General features: G+C 46.2%; 1 protein-coding gene across 1 annotated transcript in view; it reads right to left on the bottom strand.

The window, feature by feature from the left end:
* Positions 1-248: 248 nt before the first annotated feature.
* The window catches only part of LOC120040414 (protein NEL-like), a gene marked incomplete at its 3' end in the record, with an annotated part of 74,237 nt that continues 52,647 nt past the window's right edge, over positions 249-21,838 (bottom strand). Inside the window, exons 11-13 of the mRNA XM_038985582.1 lie at positions 19,367-19,469; positions 16,299-16,433; positions 249-374 (exon numbers count right to left, since the gene is read on the bottom strand). Of these exons, the coding sequence (XP_038841510.1) occupies positions 249-374; positions 16,299-16,433; positions 19,367-19,469 (364 nt within the window). The remainder of the gene's footprint in view (positions 375-16,298; positions 16,434-19,366; positions 19,470-21,838) is intronic.

Raw genomic sequence — 21,838 nt, 5'->3', positions numbered from 1 at the left:
TGCAATGTAAGGTAAAGTAGCTTTACTCTGATCAATAATACTGTCATTTGTAGAGGTCTGGCCTGCAGACAGTGTGTGTGCCCATGCAGATGTATGTGTTTAACTGGTGTGTCTGTGTGTGTGTGTGTGTGTGTGTGTGTGTGTGTGTGTGTGTGTGTGGTGTGTGTGTGTGTGTGTGTGTGTGTGGTGTGTGTGTGTGTGTGTGTGTGTGGTGTGTGTGTGTGTGTGTGTGTGTGTGGGTGGCTCACCTGTGCAGGAATAGTCATCGATCCGGATGTATCCAGTGTGGCAGATGCACATGAAGGATCCTGGAGTATTGACACACATGGTGTTCTCTCTGCAGTAGTGCTTCCCCTCAGCACACTCATCAATATCTGGAATACAGACCAACGGGTCAAACAGACTGTTACAGGAAGGTCAATAAGACCCAGACCCTCCCCCAGGCGATACGATTAAGAACCAGTGTCCTGCACACAGATGAAGCCTATACCTGGTTCTTCCTAGTCTATAGCATATACCATAGGACATAGCTGTATAGTGGACCCCCCAATGTCTAGAACATGGAAAGTGATGAACTGTTGTGTAACAATATATGTGTGTATTCCACCCACCAACTAGTCTCTGTTTCATCAACCACCAGCTAGTCTCTTATGACAGACTGTTACATCAACCACCAGCTAGTCTCTTATGACAGACTGTTACATCAACCACCAGCTAGTCTCTTATAACAGACTGTTACATCAACCACCAGCTAGTCTCTGTTACATCAACCACCAGCTAGCCTCTTATACAGACTGTTACATCAACCACCAGCTAGTCTCTGTTACATCAACCACCAGCTAGTCTCTGTTTCATCAACCACCAGCTAGTCTCTGTTTCATCAACCACCAGCTAGTCTCTGTTACATCAACCACCAGCTAGTCTCTGTTTCATCAACCACCAGCTAGTCTCTGTTACATCAACCACCAGCTAGTCTCTTATACAGACTGTTACATCAACCACCAGCTAGCCTCTTATAACAGACTGTTACATCAACCACCAGCTAGTCTCTGTTTCATCAACCACCAGCTAGTCTCTTATAACAGACTGTTACATCAACCACCAGCTAGTCTCTGTTTCATCAACCACCAGCTAGTCTCTTATACAGACTGTTACATCAACCACCAGCTAGCCTCTTATACAGACTGTTACATCAACCACCAGCTAGTCTCTGTTTCATCAACCACCAGCTAGTCTCTGTTACATCAACCACCAGCTAGTCTCTGTTACATCAACCACCAGCTAGTCTCTTATGACAGACTGTTACATCAACCACCAGCTAGTCTCTTATAACAGACTGTTACATCAACCACCAGCTAGTCTCTTATAACAGACTGTTACATCAACCACCAGCTAGTCTCTTATGACAGACTGTTACATCAACCACCAGCTAGTCTCTTATGACAGACTGTTACATCAACCACCAGCTAGTCTCTTATGACAGACTGTTACATCAACCACCAGCTAGTCTCTTATGACAGACTGTTACATCAACCACCAGCTAGTCTCTTATAACAGACTGTTACATCAACCACCAGCTAGCCTCTTATAACAGACTGTTACATCAACCACCAGCTAGTCTCTTATGATATACTGTTACATCAACCACCAGCTAGTCTCTTATGACAGACTGTTACATCAACCACCAGCTAGTCTCTTATGACAGACTGTTACATCAACCACCAGCTAGTCTCTTATGACAGACTGTTACATCAACCACCAGCTAGCCTCTTATACAGACTGTTACATCAACCACCAGCTAGTCTCTTATGATATACTGTTACATCAACCACCAGCTAGTCTCTTATGACAGACTGTTACATCAACCACCAGCTAGTCTCTTATGACAGACTGTTACATCAACCACCAGCTAGCCTCTTATAACAGACTGTTACATCAACCACCAGCTAGTCTCTTATGATATACTGTTACATCAACCACCAGCTAGTCTCTTATGACAGACTGTTACATCAACCACCAGCTAGTCTCTTATGACAGACTGTTACATCAACCACCAGCTAGTCTCTTATGACAGACTGTTACATCAACCACCAGCTAGTCTCTTATAACAGACTGTTACATCAACCACCAGCTAGTCTCTTATGACAGACTGTTACATCAACCACCAGCTAGTCTCTGTTACATCAACCACCAGCTAGTCTCTTATGACAGACTGTTACATCAACCACCAGCTAGTCTCTTATGACAGACTGTTACATCAACCACCAGCTAGTCTCTTATGACAGACTGTTTCATCAACCACCAGCTAGTCTCTTATGACAGACTGTTACATCAACCACCAGCTAGTCTCTTATAACAGACTGTTTCATCAACCACCAGCTAGTCTCTTATAACAGACTGTTTCATCAACCACCAGCTAGTCTCTGTTACATCAACCACCAGCTAGTCTCTTATGACAGACTGTTACATCAACCACCAGCTAGTCTCTTATAACAGACTGTTACATCAACCACCAGCTAGTCTCTGTTACATCAACCACCAGCTAGTCTCTTATGACAGACTGTTACATCAACCACCAGCTAGTCTCTTATGACAGACTGTTACATCAACCACCAGCTTGTCTCTTATGATAGACTGTTACATCAACCACCAGCTAGTCTCTTATGACAGACTGTTACATCAACCACCCTAGTCTCTTATGATAGACTGTTACATCAACCACCAGCTAGTCTCTTATGACAGACTGTTACATCAACCACCAGCTAGTCTCTTATAACAGACTGTTTCATCAACCACCAGCTAGTCTCTTATGACAGAGTGTTACATCAACCACCAGCTAGTCTCTTATACAGACTGTTACATCAACCACCAGCTAGTCTCTTATGATATACTGTTACATCAACCACCAGCTAGCTCTTATGACAGACTGTTACATCAACCACCAGCTAGTCTCTTATGACAGACTGTTACATCAACCACCAGCTAGTCTCTTATGACAGACTGTTACATCAACCACCAGCTAGTCTCTTATGACAGACTGTTACATCAACCACCAGCTAGTCTCTTATGACAGACTGTTACATCAACCACCAGCTAGTCTCTTATGATATACTGTTACATCAACCACCAGCTAGTCTCTTATGATAGACTGTTACATCAACCACCAGCTAGTCTCTTATGACAGACTGTTACATCAACCACCAGCTAGTCTCTGTTACATCAACCACCAGCTAGTCTCTGTTACATCAACCACCAGCTAGTCTCTTATAACAGACTGTTACATCAACCACCAGCTAGTCTCTTATGATATACTGTTACATCAACCACCAGCTAGTCTCTGTTACATCAACCACCTAGTCTCTGTTTCATCAACCACCAGCTAGTCTCTTATAACAGACTGTTACATCAACCACCAGCTAGTCTCTTATGATATACTGTTACATCAACCACCAGCTAGTCTCTGTTTCATCAACCACCAGCTAGTCTCTTATAACAGACTGTTTCATCAACCACCAGCTAGTCTCTTATGACAGACTGTTTCATCAACCACCAGCTAGTCTCTTATAACAGACTGTTACATCAACCACCAGCTAGTCTCTGTTTCATCAACCACCAGCTAGTCTCTTATAACAGACTGTTCATCAACCACCAGCTAGTCTCTTATGACAGACTGTTACATCAACCACCAGCTAGTCTCTTATGACAGACTGTTACATCAACCACCAGCTAGTCTCTTATGATAGACTGTTTCATCAACCACCAGCTAGTCTCTTATGACAGACTGTTACATCAACCACCAGCTAGTCTCTTATGACAGACTGTTACATCAACCACCAGCTAGTCTCTTATGACAGACTGTTTCATCAACCACCAGCTAGTCTCTTATGACAGACTGTTACATCAACCACCAGCTAGTCTCTTATGACAGACTGTTACATCAACCACCAGCTAGTCTCTTATAACAGACTGTTACATCAACCACCAGCTAGCCTCTTATGACAGACTGTTACATCAACCACCAGCTAGTCTCTTATGATAGACTGTTTCATCAACCACCAGCTAGTCTCTTATGACAGACTGTTACATCAACCACCAGCTAGTCTCTTATAACAGACTGTTACATCAACCACCAGCTAGCCTCTTATGACAGACTGTTACATCAACCACCAGCTAGTCTCTTATGACAGACTGTTACATCAACCACCAGCTAGTCTCTTATGACAGACTGTTACATCAACCACCAGCTAGTCTCTTATGACAGAGTGTTACATCAACCACCAGCTAGTCTCTTATGACAGACTGTTACATCAACCACCAGCTAGTCTCTTATGACAGACTGTTACATCAACCACCAGCTAGTCTCTTATGACAGACTGTTACATCAACCACCAGCTAGTCTCTTATGATAGACTGTTACGTCAACCACCAGCTAGTCTCTTATGATAGACTGTTACGTCAACCACCAGCTAGTCTCTGTTACATCAACCACCAGCTAGTCTCTTATGACAGACTGTTACATCAACCACCAGCTAGTCTCTTATGACAGACTGTTACATCAAATTGAGTAGCTGCCAGGGCATTTAACACCTGGTTCTGGGTCTTGAGATTAGGCTACCCACCAGCTGATTGTCTTTCTTCAGACATTCTAACCTGCATGGTTCACTATGATTTTCACAATCAATTGACAGTTCAAATCCTCCCATGCTCTTCTGTGCAATGGCCTAAAGCTTTGAAAACCATATTGTCTGTTTGCAACAGTCTGATCAACATATAGCTGCAAATCCTTTCTCTCTAACCAGAGTTGGTGGGTCATTTAACTGTTAAAGAGGAACAGTTGCATTGTCTTTCCTAAATCAAGTCCATGCTTGACAGATCTCTTCCCAATCCCAAGGCTTTAACCATTCTCTTTCATTTCAGTTCAAGGAAAGTAACTATGCTGCCTCGTCCTAGAACGTTTTAACAGTTTTAGAATCATTCAAACGGAGAAATATATTTTAAATTAGAGTGCCATCAGATCCGTTCTCCCCTACACTCTTAGAAAAAATGGTTCCAAAAGGGTTCTTCGGCTGTCCCAATAGGATAACCCTTTTTGGTTCCAGGTAGAACATTTTTTGGTTCCAGGTAGAACCCTCTGTTTGCACAAGTCACATGTGCAACCAGAGGATAAAAAACTCGAGACCACCTTTACTCCACACACAGACACGTATACAAAGCTCTCCTTCGCCCTCCATTTGGAAAATCTGACCATAATTCTAACCTCCTGATTCTTGCTTACAACAAAAACTAAAGCAGGAAGCACCAGTGATTCGCTCAAAACGGAAGTGGTCAGATGACGCTGATGCTACGCTACAGGACTGTTTTGCTAGCACAGACTGAAACATGTTCCGGGATTCATCCAGTGGCATTGAGGAGTATACCACCTCAGTTACCGGCTTCATCGGTAAGTGCATCGACAACGTTGTCCCCTCGGTGACCGTACATATCCCAACAAGATCCATGGATTACAGGCAACATCGGCACTGAGCTAAAGGGTAGAGCTGCTACTTTCAAGGAGCAGGATACTAATCCGGATGCTTACAAGAAATCCCGCTATACCCTCAGACAAACCGTCAAACAGGCAAAGCATCAATACAGGACTAAGATTGAATCGTACTACACCGGCTCCGACGCTCGTCGGATGTGGCTGAGCTTGCAAACTATTAGGGAAACCCAGCCACGAGCTGCCCAGTGACGCGAGCCTACCAGATGGGCAAAATACCTTTTATGCTCGTTTCGAGGCAAGCGACACTGAAGCATGTATGATAGCACCTGCTTTTCGTAATGACTATGTGATCACGCTCTCCGTAGCCGGATGTGAGCGATGATCTTTCAACAGATCAACATTCACAAGGCCGCAGGGCCAGACGGATTCGAGGATGTGTACTCAGAGCATGCATGGACCAACTGGCAAGTGTCTTCACTGACATTTTCAACCAGTCTGTAAAACCTACATGTTTCAAGCAGACCACCATAGTCCCTGTAACCCAAGAAAGCAAAGGTAAACTGCCTAAATGACTACCGCCCCATAAATATTCACGTCGGTAGCCATGAAGTGCTTTGAAAGGCTGGCCATGGCTCAAATCGACACCATCATCCCAGAAACACTAGACCCACTCCAATTCACATACCGCCACAACAGATCCACAGATTACGTAATCTCAATTGCACACCACACTGCCCTTTCCCTCCTGGACAAAAGGAACACCTGACAGCTGACTGCTGTTAGAATGCTGTTCATTGACTGCAGCTTAGCGTTCAATACCATAGTGCTCACAAAGTTCATCACTAAGCTAAGGACTCTGGGACTAAAACACCTCCCTCTGCAACTGGATCCTGGACTCCTGACGGGCCGCCTCCAGGTGGTAAGAGTAGGTAACACATCTGTCACGCTGATCCTCAACACGGGGGCCCTCATGGGTGCGTGCTTAGTCCCCTCCTGTACTCCCTGGTCCCCAAGACTGTGTAGCCAAGCAGACTCCAAAACCATCATTAGATTTGCTGACGACACAATGGTGTAGGCCCGATCACCGACAACGATGAGACAGCCTATAGGGGTGGAGGCCAAGACCTGGCAGTGTGGTGCAGGCCAACAACCTCTCCGTCAATGTGAGCAAGACAAAGGAGCTGATTGTGGACCGAACAGACCCCCCATTTACATTGACGGGGCTGAAGTGGAGCGGGTCGAGAGGTTTCAAGTTCCTTGGTGTCCACATCACCAACAAACTATCTTGGTCCAAACACAACAAGAAAGTTGTGAAATGGGCACGACCACACCTTTTCCCCCTCAGGAGACTGAAAAGATTTGGCATATGTCCCCAGATCCTCAAACAATTCTACAGCTGCACCATCAAGAGCATCCAAAAAATTGTCAAAAGACTCTGCAATCGGTACCGGAGCGCCAAGTCTAGGTTCAAAAGGCTCCTTAACACCTTCTACCCCCAAGCCATAGGACTGCTCCCGGACTATTTTCATAGTTTATTTAGTAAATATTTTCTTAATTCTATTTTCTTAAAAGTGCATTGTTGGTTAAGGGCTTGTAAGTAAGCATTCACGGTAAGGTCTACAACTGTTGTATTCGGCGCATGTGACAAATAAAATGTAATTTTTGATTTGATTTTGACTTGAAGGTATCTGGATGAAGTGTCACAGCAAAGTGCTCTGTCTCTTTTATAGAACACTGTTCATTGAGAGAGGAATGATGGAAAACTTCAGAGTGCCTCTAGCACGCAAGCACACACACACACACACACACGTCGATGAGTATTCATGCAGCTTGTAGCTATAATGGAATGGGATCTTCAATCTCCATGAATCTAACTCATCTCTATGGTGGTGCTGTCGCTATGAGATGCACGGCGCGGCACCTGGGGTAAGATCATGTCTTCAGTGATTTTGCAACGCACAACTCCGGAATCACGACATCCCATGTTGAATTTTCAAACAGCCAAATACGATCCCCCATGTCAAAACAAATATGTTTGAAAACAGAATAGAGCTTGTGGGGATATTTTTACATTTATACTGACAGACCGCCAGGTTCTTTGAAAAGCAAAGCAACATCCTCTTTAAACCCATTCTAATCACATCGTCAACCACTGTCTGTCAAGGTCACAACAGTCAATTCAAAAGCTCCATGTTCACCCCAGTCTGTAGATATAGAAATTGAAATAGATGCGATCCTCAGCAGCTTTCAATACTATATAAGCCCTTATTTTGGTAGCTATAGTTATAGACTGAACAGCAGAGAGAATCACACAGCTGTTGCAGGTATAGCTATAGCTACCACATCTGGTCTGTTATTAAAAGCTGTGTGATTCTCTCTGCTGATGCAGGTATAGCTATAGCTACCACAATCTGGTCTGTTATTAAAAGCTGTGTGATTATCTCTCATGTTCAGTCTATAGCTACCACATCTGGTCTGTTATAAAAGCTGTGTGATTCTCTCTGCTGTTCAGTCTGTAGCTATAGTTACCACATCTGTCTGTTATTAAAAGCTGTGTGATCTCTCTGCTGTTCAGTCTGTAGCTATAGCTACCACATCTGGTCTGTTATTAAACGCTGTGTGATTCTCTCTGCTGTTCAGTCTGTAGCTACCACATCTGGTCTGATATTAAAAGCTGTGTGATTCTCTCTGCTGTTCAGTCTGTAGCTGTAGCTACCACATCTGGTCTGGTATTAAACGCTGTGTGATTCTCTCTGCTGTTCAGTCTGTAGCTGTAGCTACCACATCTGGTCTGGTATTAAAAGCTGTGTCATTCTCTCTGCTGTTCAGTCTGTAGCTGTAGCTACCACATCTGGTCTGTTATTAAAAGCTGTGTGATTCTCTCTCATGTTCAGTCTATAGCTACCACATCTAGTCTGTTATTAAACACTGTGTGATTCTCTCTGCTGTGCAGTCTGTAGCTATAGCTACCACATCTGGTCTGGTATTAAAAGCTGTGTGATTCTCTCTGCTGTTCAGTCTGTAGCTATAGCTACCACATCTGGTCTGTTATTAAAAGCTGTGTGATTCTCTCTCATGTTCAGTCTATAGCTACCACATCTAGTCTGTTATTAAACGCTGTGTGATTCTCTCTGCTGTTCAGTCTGTAGCTACCACATCTAGTCTGTTATTAAAAGCTGTGTGATTCTCTCTCATGTTCAGTCTATAGCTACCACATCTGGTCTGTTATTAAACGCTGTGTGATTCTCTCTGCTGTTCAGTCTGTAGCTGTAGCTACCACATCTGGTCTGTTATTAAAAGCTGTGTGATTCTCTCTCATGTTCAGTCTATAGCTACCACATCTGGTCTGTTATTAAACGCTGTGTGATTCTCTCTGCTGTTCAGTCTGTAGCTATAGCTACCACATCTAGTCTGTTATTAAAAGCTGTGTGATTCTCTCTCATGTTCAGTCTATAGCTACCACATCTAGTCTGTTATTAAAAGCTGTGTGATTCTCTCTCATGTTCAGTCTATAGCTACCACATCTGGTCTGTTATTAAACACTGTGTGATTCTCTCTGCTGTTCAGTCTATAGCTATAGCTACCACATCTAGTCTGTTATTAAACGCTGTGTGATTCTCTCTGCTGTTCAGTCTGTAGCTGTAGCTACCACATCTGGTCTGTTATTAAAAGCTGTGTGATTCTCTCTCATGTTCAGTCTATAGCTACCACATCTGGTCTGTTATTAAACACTGTGTGATTCTCTCTCATGTTCAGGTCTATAGCTACCACATCTAGTCTGTTATTAAAAGCTGTGTGATTCTCTCTCATGTTCAGTCTATAGCTACCACATCTGGTCTGTTATAAACGCTGTGTGATTCTCTCTGCTGTGCAGTCTGTAGCTACCACATCTAGTCTGTTATTAAACGCTGTGTGATTCTCTCTGCTGTTCAGTCTGTAGCTGTAGCTACCACATCTGGTCTGTTATTAAAAGCTGTGTGATTCTCTCTCATGTTCAGTCTATAGCTACCACATCTGGTCTGTTAATAAACGCTGTGTGATTCTCTCTGCTGTTCAGTCTGTAGCTGTAGATACCACATCTAGTCTGTTATTAAAAGCTGTGTGATTCTCTCTCATGTTCAGTCTATAGCTACCACATCTGGTCTGTTATTAAACGCTGTGTGATTCTCTCTCATGTTCAGTCTATAGCTACCACATCTAGTCTGTTATTAAACGCTGTGTGATTCTCTCTGCTGCTCAGTCTGTAGCTGTAGCTACCACATCTGGTCTGTTATTAAAAGCTGTGTGATTCTCTCTCATGTTCAGTCTATAGCTACCACATCTGGTCTGTTAATAAACGCTGTGTGATTCTCTCTGCTGTTCAGTCTGTAGCTGTAGATACCACATCTAGTCTGTTATTAAAAGCTGTGTGATTCTCTCTCATGTTCAGTCTATAGCTACCACATCTGGTCTGTTATTAAACGCTGTGTGATTCTCTCTCATGTTCAGTCTATAGCTACCACATCTAGTCTGTTATTAAACGCTGTGTGATTCTCTCTGCTGCTCAGTCTGTAGCTGTAGCTACCACATCTGGTCTGTTATTATAGCAGACCAGACGTGGTAGCTATAGCTATACCTGCAACAACAGAGATAATCATTTAGAACAACCAGTGCTGACTGCTGAGCCTCTGAAACAACCAGGCAATACTGGGATTACTACCCTCTCCCTTTCTCTCCCTCTTTCTCTCTCTCCCTCTCTTCTCCCTCTCTTTCTCTCTCTCCCTCGCTCTACCTCTCTTTCTCTCTCCCTCTCTTTCTCTCTCTCCCTCTCTCTACCTCTCTTTCTCTCTACCTCTCTTTCCTTCTCTCCCTCACTTTCTCTCTCTCCCTCACTTTCTCTCTCTCCCTCGCTCTACCTCTCTTTCTCTCTTTCTCTCACTATCTGTTTATTTCCTCATCTCCTTTCATTCCATGTTCTGTTCATTCTGTAATGTTCTGTTCATTCTGCAGAGAAGAGGAGGGGAGTAGAGGAGGCGAGGAGAGGGGGAGGGGGCGACAGCTCCGTACACAGAAAGCCAGGAACAAACGTTTTACTTATAACTCGGTTCAAACTGCTGAGGTAATTGACAAATGTAATATTATTATTTTTTAATCTCTTCTGATGTCTGATGTGGTTTCCTTACAGTGAAGAAAATGAAAATAACACCTTTCCCACGAGTCCTAATTTAACAAGTCAGAACTGCTGCAGTGTTAGCTTTGGGCTTCTGAGTCTTTCTGAGTCTTTCTGAGCTCTTGGAAACAAATAAAGTACAAAGGATACACGACATAAAGCTAACGGGAGATAGTGCAAAACAACAGTAGAAAGCCAGAGGGAGGATATATTATCCAATAATGATACTGTCCATGGTTCAAAGAATGAAATTAAAATATGGTCAGAGGTGCACGTTTCCATTGGCAGCGTGGTAGGAATACTTCAAAGGACTACACACAGTACTGTAGATTGCTCTCACAACTTTAACTCCAAGACCTGCTTCATTAACCATTCTGCTACGACAAGACGACCACTTTATACATGACGTTCTGGCTTTTATTCTCTCTGTGTTTAATTCAAATGTTATTAGTCACATGCTCTGAATACAACAGGTATTACAGTGAAATGCTTACTTACGAACCCCTAACCGACAATGCAGTTGAAAAAATACGGGGGTGGGTGTACCGGGGGGGTACAGAGTCAATGTGCGGGGGCAGTTAGTTGAGGTAGTACAGTATGTACATGTAGGTAGAGTTATTAAAGTTACTATGCATTGATGACAACAACAGAGAGTAGCAGGGATGTAAAAGAGGGGAGGGCAATGCAAATAGTCTGGGTAGCCATTTGATTAGATGTTCAGGAGTCTTATGGCTTGGGGGTAGAAGCCGTTTAGAAGCCTCTTGGACCTAGACTTGGCGCTCCGGTACCTCTTGCCGTGCGGTAGCAGAGAGAACAGTCTATGACTAGGGTGGCTGGATTAAGGGGTTGAGTTGAGCTCATGATCTAGGCTGACCTGGCCTGTCCTGTCTGTACAGCAAAGTATGTGCAGAGTAGGACTACAAGTCTATACACCTGTACTACACACACACACACACACACACACACACACACACACACACACACACACACACACACACACACACACACACACACACACACACACACACACACACACACACACACACGAACACACACACACACACACACACACACACACACACACACACACACACACACACACACACACACACACACACACACTTGCAAACAAACAAGAATAGCTAGATAAATTCTACTATTATGCGGTAAGTCACAAGTAAGCCACCAATGATATTCCGTATGACTGTTAACTACAGACACCTGAAAAAGTCATTCTAAATTTCTCTCTAGGAGGGGGTGGTTGGCGTCTAGCTGGAGGATGGAGGATGGCTGGCACAGCAGGCCGCATATCTCTCACTGGCAGCAGACCTACGGACAGACGGACAGACGACTAAAAATAAAGAGGAGACTTTCTTTAGATCTCTCTACAGCTCTCTCTCTCTCTCAATCCGCTTCTATCTCTCTCCCTCTCCGCTTTTATCTCTCTCCCTCTCCGATTCTCTCTCTCTCCCTCTCCGGTTCTCTCTCTCTCTCTCTCTCTCTCTCTCTCTCTCTCTCTCTCTCTCTCTCTCTCTCTCTCTCTCTCTCTGTCTCTGTCTCTGTCTCTGTCTCGCTCTCGCTCTCTCTCTCTCTCTCTCTCAGAGAAGAAGCAGAATCTTCAGAACAGCATCACATATCCATAATCCTTTCATGTCTGAGTATTGCCATTCAGACTATAGTCACCAACGGTCCTGTGGTATTGGTGTGACTGGTGTGACTATAGTCACCAACGGTCCTGTGGTATTGGTGTGACTGGTGTGACTATAGTCACCAACGGTCCTGTGGTATTGGTGTGACTGGTGTGACTATAGTCACCAACGGTCCTGTGGTATTGGTTTGACTGGTATTGGTTTGACTGGTGTGACTATAGTCACCAACGGTCCTGTGGTATTGGTTTGACTGGTGTGACTATAGTCACCAACGGTCCTGTGGTATTGGTTTGACTGGTGTGACTATAGTCACCAACGGTCCTGTGGTATTGGTTTGACTGGTGTGACTATAGTCACCAACGGTCCTGTGGTATTGGTTTGACTGGTGTGACTATAGTCACCAACGGTCCTGTGGTATTGGTTTGACTGGTGTGACTATAGTCACCAACAGTCCTGTGGTGTTGGTGTGACTGTGAGAGAGCTAAAATAAACATGGTATGTTACAGCAGGACCATTGTGTGCTGACTCATTGTTGTATAGTGGTGTGTTCTGTGGCCTGTTCTGTGGCCTGTTCTGTGGCCTGTTCTGTGGCCTGTTCTGTGGCCTGTTCTGTGGTCTGTTCTGTGGTCTGTTCTGTGGTCTGTTCTGTGGTCTGTTCTGTGGCCTGTTCTGTGGCCTGTTCTGTGGCCTGTTCTGTGGCCTGTTCTGTGGTCTGTTCTGTGGTGTGTTCTGTGGTCTGTTCTGTGGCCTGTTCTGTGGCCTGTTCTGTGGCCTGTTCTGTGGTCTGTTCTGTGGTCTGTTCTGTGGTCTGTTCTGTGGCCTGTTCTGTGGCCTGTTCTGTGGTCTGTTCTGTGGCCTGTTCTGTGGCCTGTTCTGTTGCCTGTTCTGTGGTCTGTTCTGTGGTCTGTTCTGTGGTCTGTTCTATGGCCTGTTCTGTGGCCTGTTCTGTGGTCTGTTCTGTGGTCTGTTCTGTGGCCTGTTCTGTGGTCTGTTCTGTGGTCTGTTCTGTTGCCTGTTCTGTGCTCTGTTCTGTGGTCTGTTCTGTGGCCTGTTCTGTGGTCTGTTCTGTGGTCTGTTCTGTTGCCTGTTCTGTGCTCTGTTCTGTGGTCTGTTCTGTGGTCTGTTCTGTGGCCTGTTCTGTGGTCTGTTCTGTGGTCTGTTCTGTGGTCTGTTCTGTGGTCTGTTCTGTGGTCTGTTCTGTGCTCTGTTCTGTGCTCTGTTCTGTGGTCTGTTCTGTGGTCTGTTCTGTGGTCTGTTCTGTTGCCTGTTCTGTGCTCTGTTCTGTGGTCTGTTCTGTGGTCTGTTCTGTTGCCTGTTCTGTGGTCTGTTCTGTGGTCTGTTCTGTGGTCTGTTCTGTGGCGTGCTCATGGCTGGAAAGATGGCTATGACTGCTGTCACAACAAAGACAACAGGACCTCGTTCGCATTCTTTTTTAAAAAACCTTTATTTAACCTGGCAAGTCAGTTAAGAACAAATTCTTATTTACAATGACGGCCTATCGGGGAACAGTGGGTTAACTGCCTTGTTCAGGGGCAAAACAACAGATTTTTACCTTTTCAGCTCGGGGATTCGATCTAGCAACCTTTCGGTTACTGGCCCAACACGCTAACCAGTAGGCTACCTGCCGCCCCTGTAAGCTGTGAGGGAAAGGTCATCTTGGCAGAAGACCTTGGTATTGTTAATACCTGTCTATTCATCATGTGTACAACTTGTTATCGAAACAGAGGAGAAGACATGTAGAAAGACACGAGTGAATGATCGAACCTGACAGGAATATGTCACTCCTTGAGTTTACAGAGGAAGTCAACAAGGCAAGCCAACATGACCTACTCTATACTCTGTCTGCAGGCATTGACCACAGACATTCAGGTAGACAGACAAGTCCCAAACCTCTGTCTGCAGGCATTGACCACAGACATTCAGGTAGACAGACAAGTCCCAAACCTCTGAACGTCTTTCTCTGGGGCTGCAGCCACCTAAAGGTTCTCTTTGTGTTTTACATGCTTGGCTTATTGCTCAGCACACTTGGCCTGTCTGATGGTGCTCCTTAACACACCAAGAAACACTCTCTCTCTCTGTCTTCATCTCCCTCTCTCTCTCTCTGTCTTTCTTTCCCTCTCACACAGTCTTTCAAACTCTCTCTCTCCATCTCCCTGAGTGTCCTATTCCACTGCTTTTAATAAAATATTTAAGAAGTGACTTCATCTGTATTCCCAGCAGTCTATGAAGCCTTAACGCCCATATCTGTTCAGAATGACATCCCCAGTTCCCACCCACTCACAGGGATAAACCAATTAGAGCTCAGAACACGCAACTCAAACCAATCAACTGCGAGATTGCTGATGTTTTCTGATGTGCGAACATTCACCATTTAAATGAGTCATGATGACATCAAGGAGAGAGCGTGTTCTTGTTACTAGTTGTGCTATTTTGATCAGGCAGAATAGGAAAACCAAACTCCCGGGGTGCAATCACCTAGAAAACATTTAAGCTGCCATGCCAACACTTTTACAGCGCCTTGTTGAAAGTAAAGTATTTTGGTTTTCCAAGTATTCTCCCTAACAGAAAATTAAATAGATGTTTCCCAGAAAGCAACAGAACAGATTAGAATATAGTCATTAGAGAACCAGAGAGAGAGAGAGAGAGAGAAAGAGAGAGAGAGAGAGAGAGAGAGAGAGAGAGAGAGAGAGAGAGAGAGAGAGAGAGAGAGAGAGAGAGAGAGAGAGAGAGAGAGAGAGAGAGAGAGAAAGAGAAAGAGAAAGAGAAAGAGAAAGAGAAAGAGAAAAAGAGAAAGAGAGAACGAGAAAGAGAGAACGAGAAAGAGAGAGAGAGAAAGAGAGAGAGAGAAAGAGAGAGAGAGAAAGAGAGAGACCAAAACAGAGACAGAGAGAGAGATCTCTCAAAAGCCAGAGTCCAGTGGTGACTTATGCCAAACCTCCCTCCCTCCTTCCCTAGACAAGGTCACAGTCCATAACCCACAGTGGCCACAGAGACAAACCTGGCAGGACCATAGAGCAAGAAGGTTAGACACACTGGTAATTAATGACAGGGGGGATGATAGCATCTTTAATTATGCACACACACTCAGACACTGACTAATCACCGGACCAACTGTTCTCATTAGCAGCAGTTGGTTGGTGGGTGGGTGACTGTCTGTCTGCGACTGGCATGCTAAATAGACCGGGGCTCTACATTGTACCGTGGAGTATTTTTACCACCCCATGGTTGGAGTATGATGGGTAATAAGGTAGTAAGTCTTGCAGTATGAACGACCGGAGAGACTGCCCGCTGTAGCAAATTAACCTGGCTGCAATGTACCATGGGTATTTTTAACCCACCAGTGGTGGGAGTGAAATGGACAGAGGCCTAAGGCTGTGAGGCTGGTCTGATGAGTGGAGGGGTCAGGGGTCGTAGAGGTAGTACAGGTCATTTATGGCTGTGAGGCTGGTCTGATGAGTGGAGGGGTCAGGGGTCGTAGAGGTAGTACAGGTCATTTATGGCTGTGAGGCTGGTCTGATGAGTGGAGGGGTCAGGGTTCGTAGAGGTAGTACAGGTCATTTATGGCTGTGAGGCTGGTCTGATGAGTGGAGGGGTCAGGGGTCGTAGTAATGGAGGGTTTCCTAGAGATCATTAATATATGGAAAGAAAGATGGAATTGGAAGAGCTGAATTATACGCCTCTAAATTTCTCCTGCTTAAAGTACCATAGTCATCCCTGTACCTACTTACACAGCACTACAGTATATGATTGTAATCCCAAACTAAGATAAACATTAAAAACAATGAAGTCCAAGCCCCCATACAATAACGGTAAATGATTCATTCTTTGGTTGAAATCCGTCTCAAAAGACCACTTCTAAATGAGGCATTGGAGTTTTACACAACCAGCAAAGCTGGGCCACAACAGAGAAGATGGCCAAAGATCACAAGGATTAGTAGATAGAATGGACTGAGGCGATGAAGATGACTTAAATGAGTGTTGGCTTAGTGATGCCATTGTTGTAGTAAGAGTACTGCACCTCCACAGTACGCGCTGTCATCCCTCAGGGCGCTGTAGCCATCTTTACAGCTGCAGCAGGACCCAGCCTCCAGATTCACACATTCCGAGTTCTCCACACAGCTGGGACTGGGGCCCTCCACACAGAAATGATGACCTGAGAGAGGGGGAGGGGGAAAGAGACAGATACTGTCTGGTCATTCTACAGCTGATAAATCACCCTTACTGGGTTGTCTTACACCTGTGTGTGTGTGTGTGTGTGTGTGTGTGTGTGTGTGTGTGTGTGTGTGTGTGTGTGTGTGTGTGTGTGTGTGTGTGTGTGTGTGTGTGTGTGTGTGTGTGTGTGTGTGTGTGTGTGTGTGTGTGATACTAGACAAGGCGTGCTTTCTTTCCTCAAACGGTTTGTCCCTGTCTCGCCCCTGGCCATAGACATATAACTAGATAGACAGAACAACAGGTGTGTATGGCTGAAACCACAGTTCACTCTGCAGGAACACAGGTCAGGAGGAAACAAGACTTCATCAGAGAACATTAACATGCTGTTTTTATTTATTACAATATATTATTGAATGTTTTAAACGTACAATATACTTACAGTGAAGCAGCTCAACAACTACATCACATTAGTCATCTAACAGACTCCCATCCAGAGCTACACACACAGAAGCAACCAGGGTCAAAGCCCTGCTCAAGGGCACGTTGACAGATCAAAAAACGGGGACCTGAACCAACGATCCATCAGGCACCGGCCCAAGCTCTCAACCGCCAGCCCTCCAAGCTCCCAACCGCCAGCCCTCCAAGATCCCAACCCCCAGCCCTCCAAGCTCCCAACCGCCAGCCCTCCAAGCTCCCAACCGCCAGCCCTCCAAGCTCCCAACCGCCAGCCCTCCAAGCTCCCAACCGCCAGCCCTCCAAGCTCCCAACCTCCAGCCCTCCAAGCTCCCAACCGCCAGCCCTCCAAGCTCCCAACCCCCAGCCCTCCAAGCTCCCAACCCCCAGCCCTCCAAGCTCCCAACCGCCAGCCCTCCAAGCTCCCAACCGCCAGCCCTCCAAGCTCCCAACCCCCAGCCCTCCAAGCTCCCAACCCCCAGCCCTCCAAGCTCCCAACCGCCAGCCCTCCAAGCTCCCAACCGCCAGCCCTCCAAGCTCCCAACCGCCAGCCCTCCAAGCTCCCAACCGCCAGCCCTCCAAGCTCTCAACCCCCAGCCCTCCAAGCTCTCAACCGCCAGCCCTCCAAGATCCCAACCCCCAGCCCTCCAAGCTCTCAACCCCCAGCCCTCCAAGCTCCCAACCCCCAGCCCTCCAAGCTCTCAACCGCCAGCCCTCCAAGCTCCCAACCGCCAGCCCTCCAAGCTCCCAACCCCCAGCCCTCCAAGCTCCCAACCCCCAGCCCTCCAAGCTCTCAACCCCCAGTCCTCCAAGCTCCCAACCCCTAGCCCTCCAAGCTCCCAACCCCCAGTCCTCCAAGCTCCCAACCCCCAGCCCTCCAAGCTCCCAACCCCCAGCCCTCCAAGCTCCCAACCCCCAGCCCTCCAAGCTCCCAACCCCCAGTCCTCCAAGCTCCCAACCCCCAGCCCTCCAAGCTCCCAACCGCCAGCCCTCCAAGCTCTCAACCGCCAGCCCTCCAAGCTCCCAACCGCCAGCCCTCCAAGCTCCCAACCCCCAGTCCTCCAAGCTCCCAACCGCCAGCCCTCCAAGCTCCCAACCGCCAGCCCTCCAAGCTCCCAACCGCCAGCCCTCCAAGCTCCCAACCCCCAGCCCTCCAAGCTCCCAACCCCCAGCCCTCCAAGCTCTCAACCGCCAGCCCTCCAAGCTCCCAACCGCCAGCCCTCCAAGCTCCCAACCGCCAGCCCTCCAAGCTGTCAACCCCCAGCCCTCCAAGCTCCCAACCCCCAGCCCTCCAAGCTCCCAACCGCCAGCCCTCCAAGCTTTCAACCCCCAGCCCTCCAAGCTCTCAACCCCCAGCCCTCCAAGCTCCCAACCCCCAGCCCTCCAAGCTCTCAACCCCCAGCCCTCCAAGCTCCCAACCCCCAGCCCTCCAAGCTCCCAACCCCCAGCCCTCCAAGCTCCCAACCGCCAGCCCTCCAAGATCCCCCCCACAGTTCCCCAAGAGCTGCCCCGTAACCATCTGAGACCCCCCCCCCCGAGAAAATCTAATACAAATAATAATAATAATAATAATATTTATTTATTTATTATTCCACTCCCCACCCACAAGACCCCCCCATGCACAAACAACCAACAACATGAACAAAAGAGAAAGAAGACAAAGGGAAACAGAAAACAACCATGACATCAAGGCCAACTGAATATGTTTGAGTGCATGTATGGCACTATTTACCTGTGTGTGTCCGTGTATGTGCACATGTGTGCATTTGACTGAGAGTGTGTGTATATGCATGTGTACAAACAACTGCATGGCATCAGCCTCAGGCAAACCGGCATTAGCTGTAAAAACACTGGCCAGTAACATGTTGTTCAGGCCTGGTGGAAACTGGAATAGAACAGCATGTGTTGCTGTCACAGAGATGCATGGCTGTGTGCTGACCACGTCTAGTGTGTATGTGGGTAATATCATGAGGGAGTTCCAAATCGCCTATTCCCTTTATAGCGCACTACTTTTGACCAGGGCACATACGGCTGAGGTCAAAAGTAGTGCACTAAAAGTAGTGCATTTGGGACACAGCCCAGGTTCCACCGTGAGAGAGAGGCCTCATTACCAGCCAAGCAGGAGACATACATCATCTAAGGAGATGGAGGGAGTGGACCGACTTTTAATATCCATTCTCCCTTATCTATTACACAGTGCTTCAACACTACCTCACTATCACTCCAAGAATCTGTGTGTGTGTGTGTGTGTGTGTGTGTGTGTGTGTGTGTGTGTGTGTGTGTGTGTGTGTGTGTGTGTGTGTGTGTGTGTGTGTGTGTGTGTGTGTGTGTGTGTGTGTGTGTGTGTGTGTGTGTGTGCGTGCGTGCGTGCGTGCGTGCCTGCGTGCGTGTGTGCGTGCGTGTGTGTGCGCGTGCGTGCGTGCGTGAGTGTGTGTGGTGTGCATGCATAGCTGTGTGTGTGTGTGTGTGTTCCAGACCTACCTCTGCAGACCTTGCAGCAGCGGTCTGTAAGGGTGATGTGTTCAGACTCGGGGCAGGTCAGTTCAGGACAGGGAGCGTTCTCCACCCTCTGCATACTGTGCTCCTGTAAAACCATGACACCACAGGTGCGTACAGTAACATCTCTGTCAAAATCCATCTTCCCTGCTTTAGACATGGACATCCCACTTCTAACAACAATAGACCATTATAATAGATGCTAATATATCCAAATATATATTATATTTACTTGGTTAATTTATCTATTTGACAGCCATGAAAGCTTTAGTTTCATAAAATATCTCTGGGGTTTTCTGCTTTTCAACCTGTCTATAGTCAAGCTGTTCTGTGAGACGTGTCTATAGTCAAGCTGTTCTGTGAGACGTGTCTATAGTCAAGCTGTTCTGTGAGACGTGTCTATAGTCCAGCTGTTCTGTGAGACGTGTCTATAGTCAAGCTGTTCTGTGAGACGTGTCTATAGTCCAGCTGTTCTGTGAGACGTGTCTATAGTCAAGCTGTTCTGTGAGACGTGTCTATAGTCAAGCTGTTCTGTGAGACATGTCTATAGTCCAGCTGTTCTGTGAGACGTGTCTATAGTCAAGCTGTTCTGTTCTGTGAGACGTGTCTATAGTCAAGCTGTTCTGTGAGACGTGTCTATAATCAAGCTGTTCTGTGAGACGTGTCTATAATCAAGCTGTTCTGTGAGACGTGTCTATAGTCAAGCTGTTCTGTGAGACGTGTCTATAATCAAGCTGTTCTGTGAGACGTGTCTATAATCAAGTTGTTCTGTGAGACGTGTCTATAGTCCAGCTGTTATGTGAGACGTGTCTATAATCAAGTTGTTCTGTGAGACGTGTCTATAGTCCAGCTGTTCTGTGAGACGTGTCTATAGTCAAGCTGTTCTGTGAGACGTGTCTATAGTCAAGCTGTTCTGTGAGACGTGTCTATAGTCCAGCTGTTCTGTGAGACGTGTCTATAATCAAGCTGTTCTGTGAGACGTGTCTATAGTCCAGCTGTTCTGTGAGACGTGTCTATAGTCAAGCTGTTCTGTGAGACGTGTCTATAGTCAAGCTGTTCTGTGAGACGTGTCTATAGTCCAGCTGTTCTGTGAGACGTGTCTATAGTCAAGCTGTTCTGTGAGACGTGTCTATAGTCAAGCTGTTCTGTGAGACGTGTCTATAATCAAGTTGTTCTGTGAGACGTATCTATAGTCCAGCTGTTCTGTGAGACGTGTCTATAGTCAAGCTGTTCTGTGAGACGTGTCTATAGTCAAGCTGTTCTGTGAGACGTGTCTATAGTCCAGCTGTTCTGTGAGACGTGTCTATTGTCAAGCTGTTCTGTGAGACGTGTCTATAGTCAAGCTGTTCTGTGAGACGTGTCTATAGTCAAGCTGTTCTGTGAGACGTGTCTATAGTCAAGCTGTTCTGTGAAACGTGTCTATAGTCAAGCTGTTCTGTGAAACGTGTCTATAGTCAAGCTGTTCTGTTCTGTGAGACGTGTCTATAGTCAAGCTGTTCTGTGAGACGTGTCTGTAGTCAAGCTGTTCTGTTCTGTGAGACGTGTCTATAGTCAAGCTGTTCTGTGAGACGTGTCTGTAGTCAAGCTGTTCTGTTCTGTGAGCCGTATCTATAGTCCAGCTGTTCTGTGAGACGTGTCTGTAGTCAAGCTGTTCTGTTCTGTGAGCCGTATCTATAGTCCAGCTGTTCTGTGAGACGTGTCTATAGTCCAGCTGTTCTGTGAGACGTGTCTATAGTCCAGCTGTTCTGTGAGACGTGTCTATAGTCAAGCTGTTCTGTTCTGTGAGACGTGTCTATAGTCCAGCTGTTCTGTTCTGTGAGACGTGTCTATAGTCAAGCTGTTCTGTGAGACGTGTCTATAGTCAAGCTGTTCTGTTCTGTGAGACGTGTCTATAGTCAAGCTGTTCTGTGAGCCGTATCTATAGTCCAGCTGTTCTGTGAGACGTGTCTGTAGTCAAGCTGTTCTGTGAGCCGTATCTATAGTCCAGCTGTTCTGTGAGACGTGTCTATAGTCCAGCTGTTCTGTTCTGTGAGACGTGTCTATAGTCAAGCTGTTCTGTGAGACGTGTCTATAGTCAAGCTGTTCTGTTCTGTGAGACGTGTCTATAGTCAAGCTGTTCTGTGAGACGTGTCTATAGTCAAGCTGTTCTGTTCTGTGAGACGTGTCTATAGTCCAGCTGTTCTGTGAGCCGTATCTATAGTCCAGCTGTTCTGTGAGACGTGTCTGTAGTCAAGCTGTTCTGTGAGACGTGTCTGTAGTCAAGTTGTTCTGTGAGACGTGTCTATAGTCAAGCTGTTCTGTGAGACGTGTCTATAGTCAAGCTGTTCTGTGAGACGTGTCTATAGTTAAGCTGTTCTGTGAGACGTGTCTATAGTCAAGCTGTTCTGTGAGACGTGTCTATAGTCAAGCTGTTATGTTCTGTGAGACGTGTCTATAGTCAAGCTATTCTGTGAGCCG

Source organism: Salvelinus namaycush, unplaced genomic scaffold, assembly GCF_016432855.1.
Source record: "Salvelinus namaycush isolate Seneca unplaced genomic scaffold, SaNama_1.0 Scaffold35, whole genome shotgun sequence".
In the NCBI taxonomy this organism is placed as follows: domain Eukaryota; kingdom Metazoa; phylum Chordata; class Actinopteri; order Salmoniformes; family Salmonidae; genus Salvelinus; species Salvelinus namaycush.
This window is presented reverse-complemented; position numbering and strand designations above follow the sequence as displayed.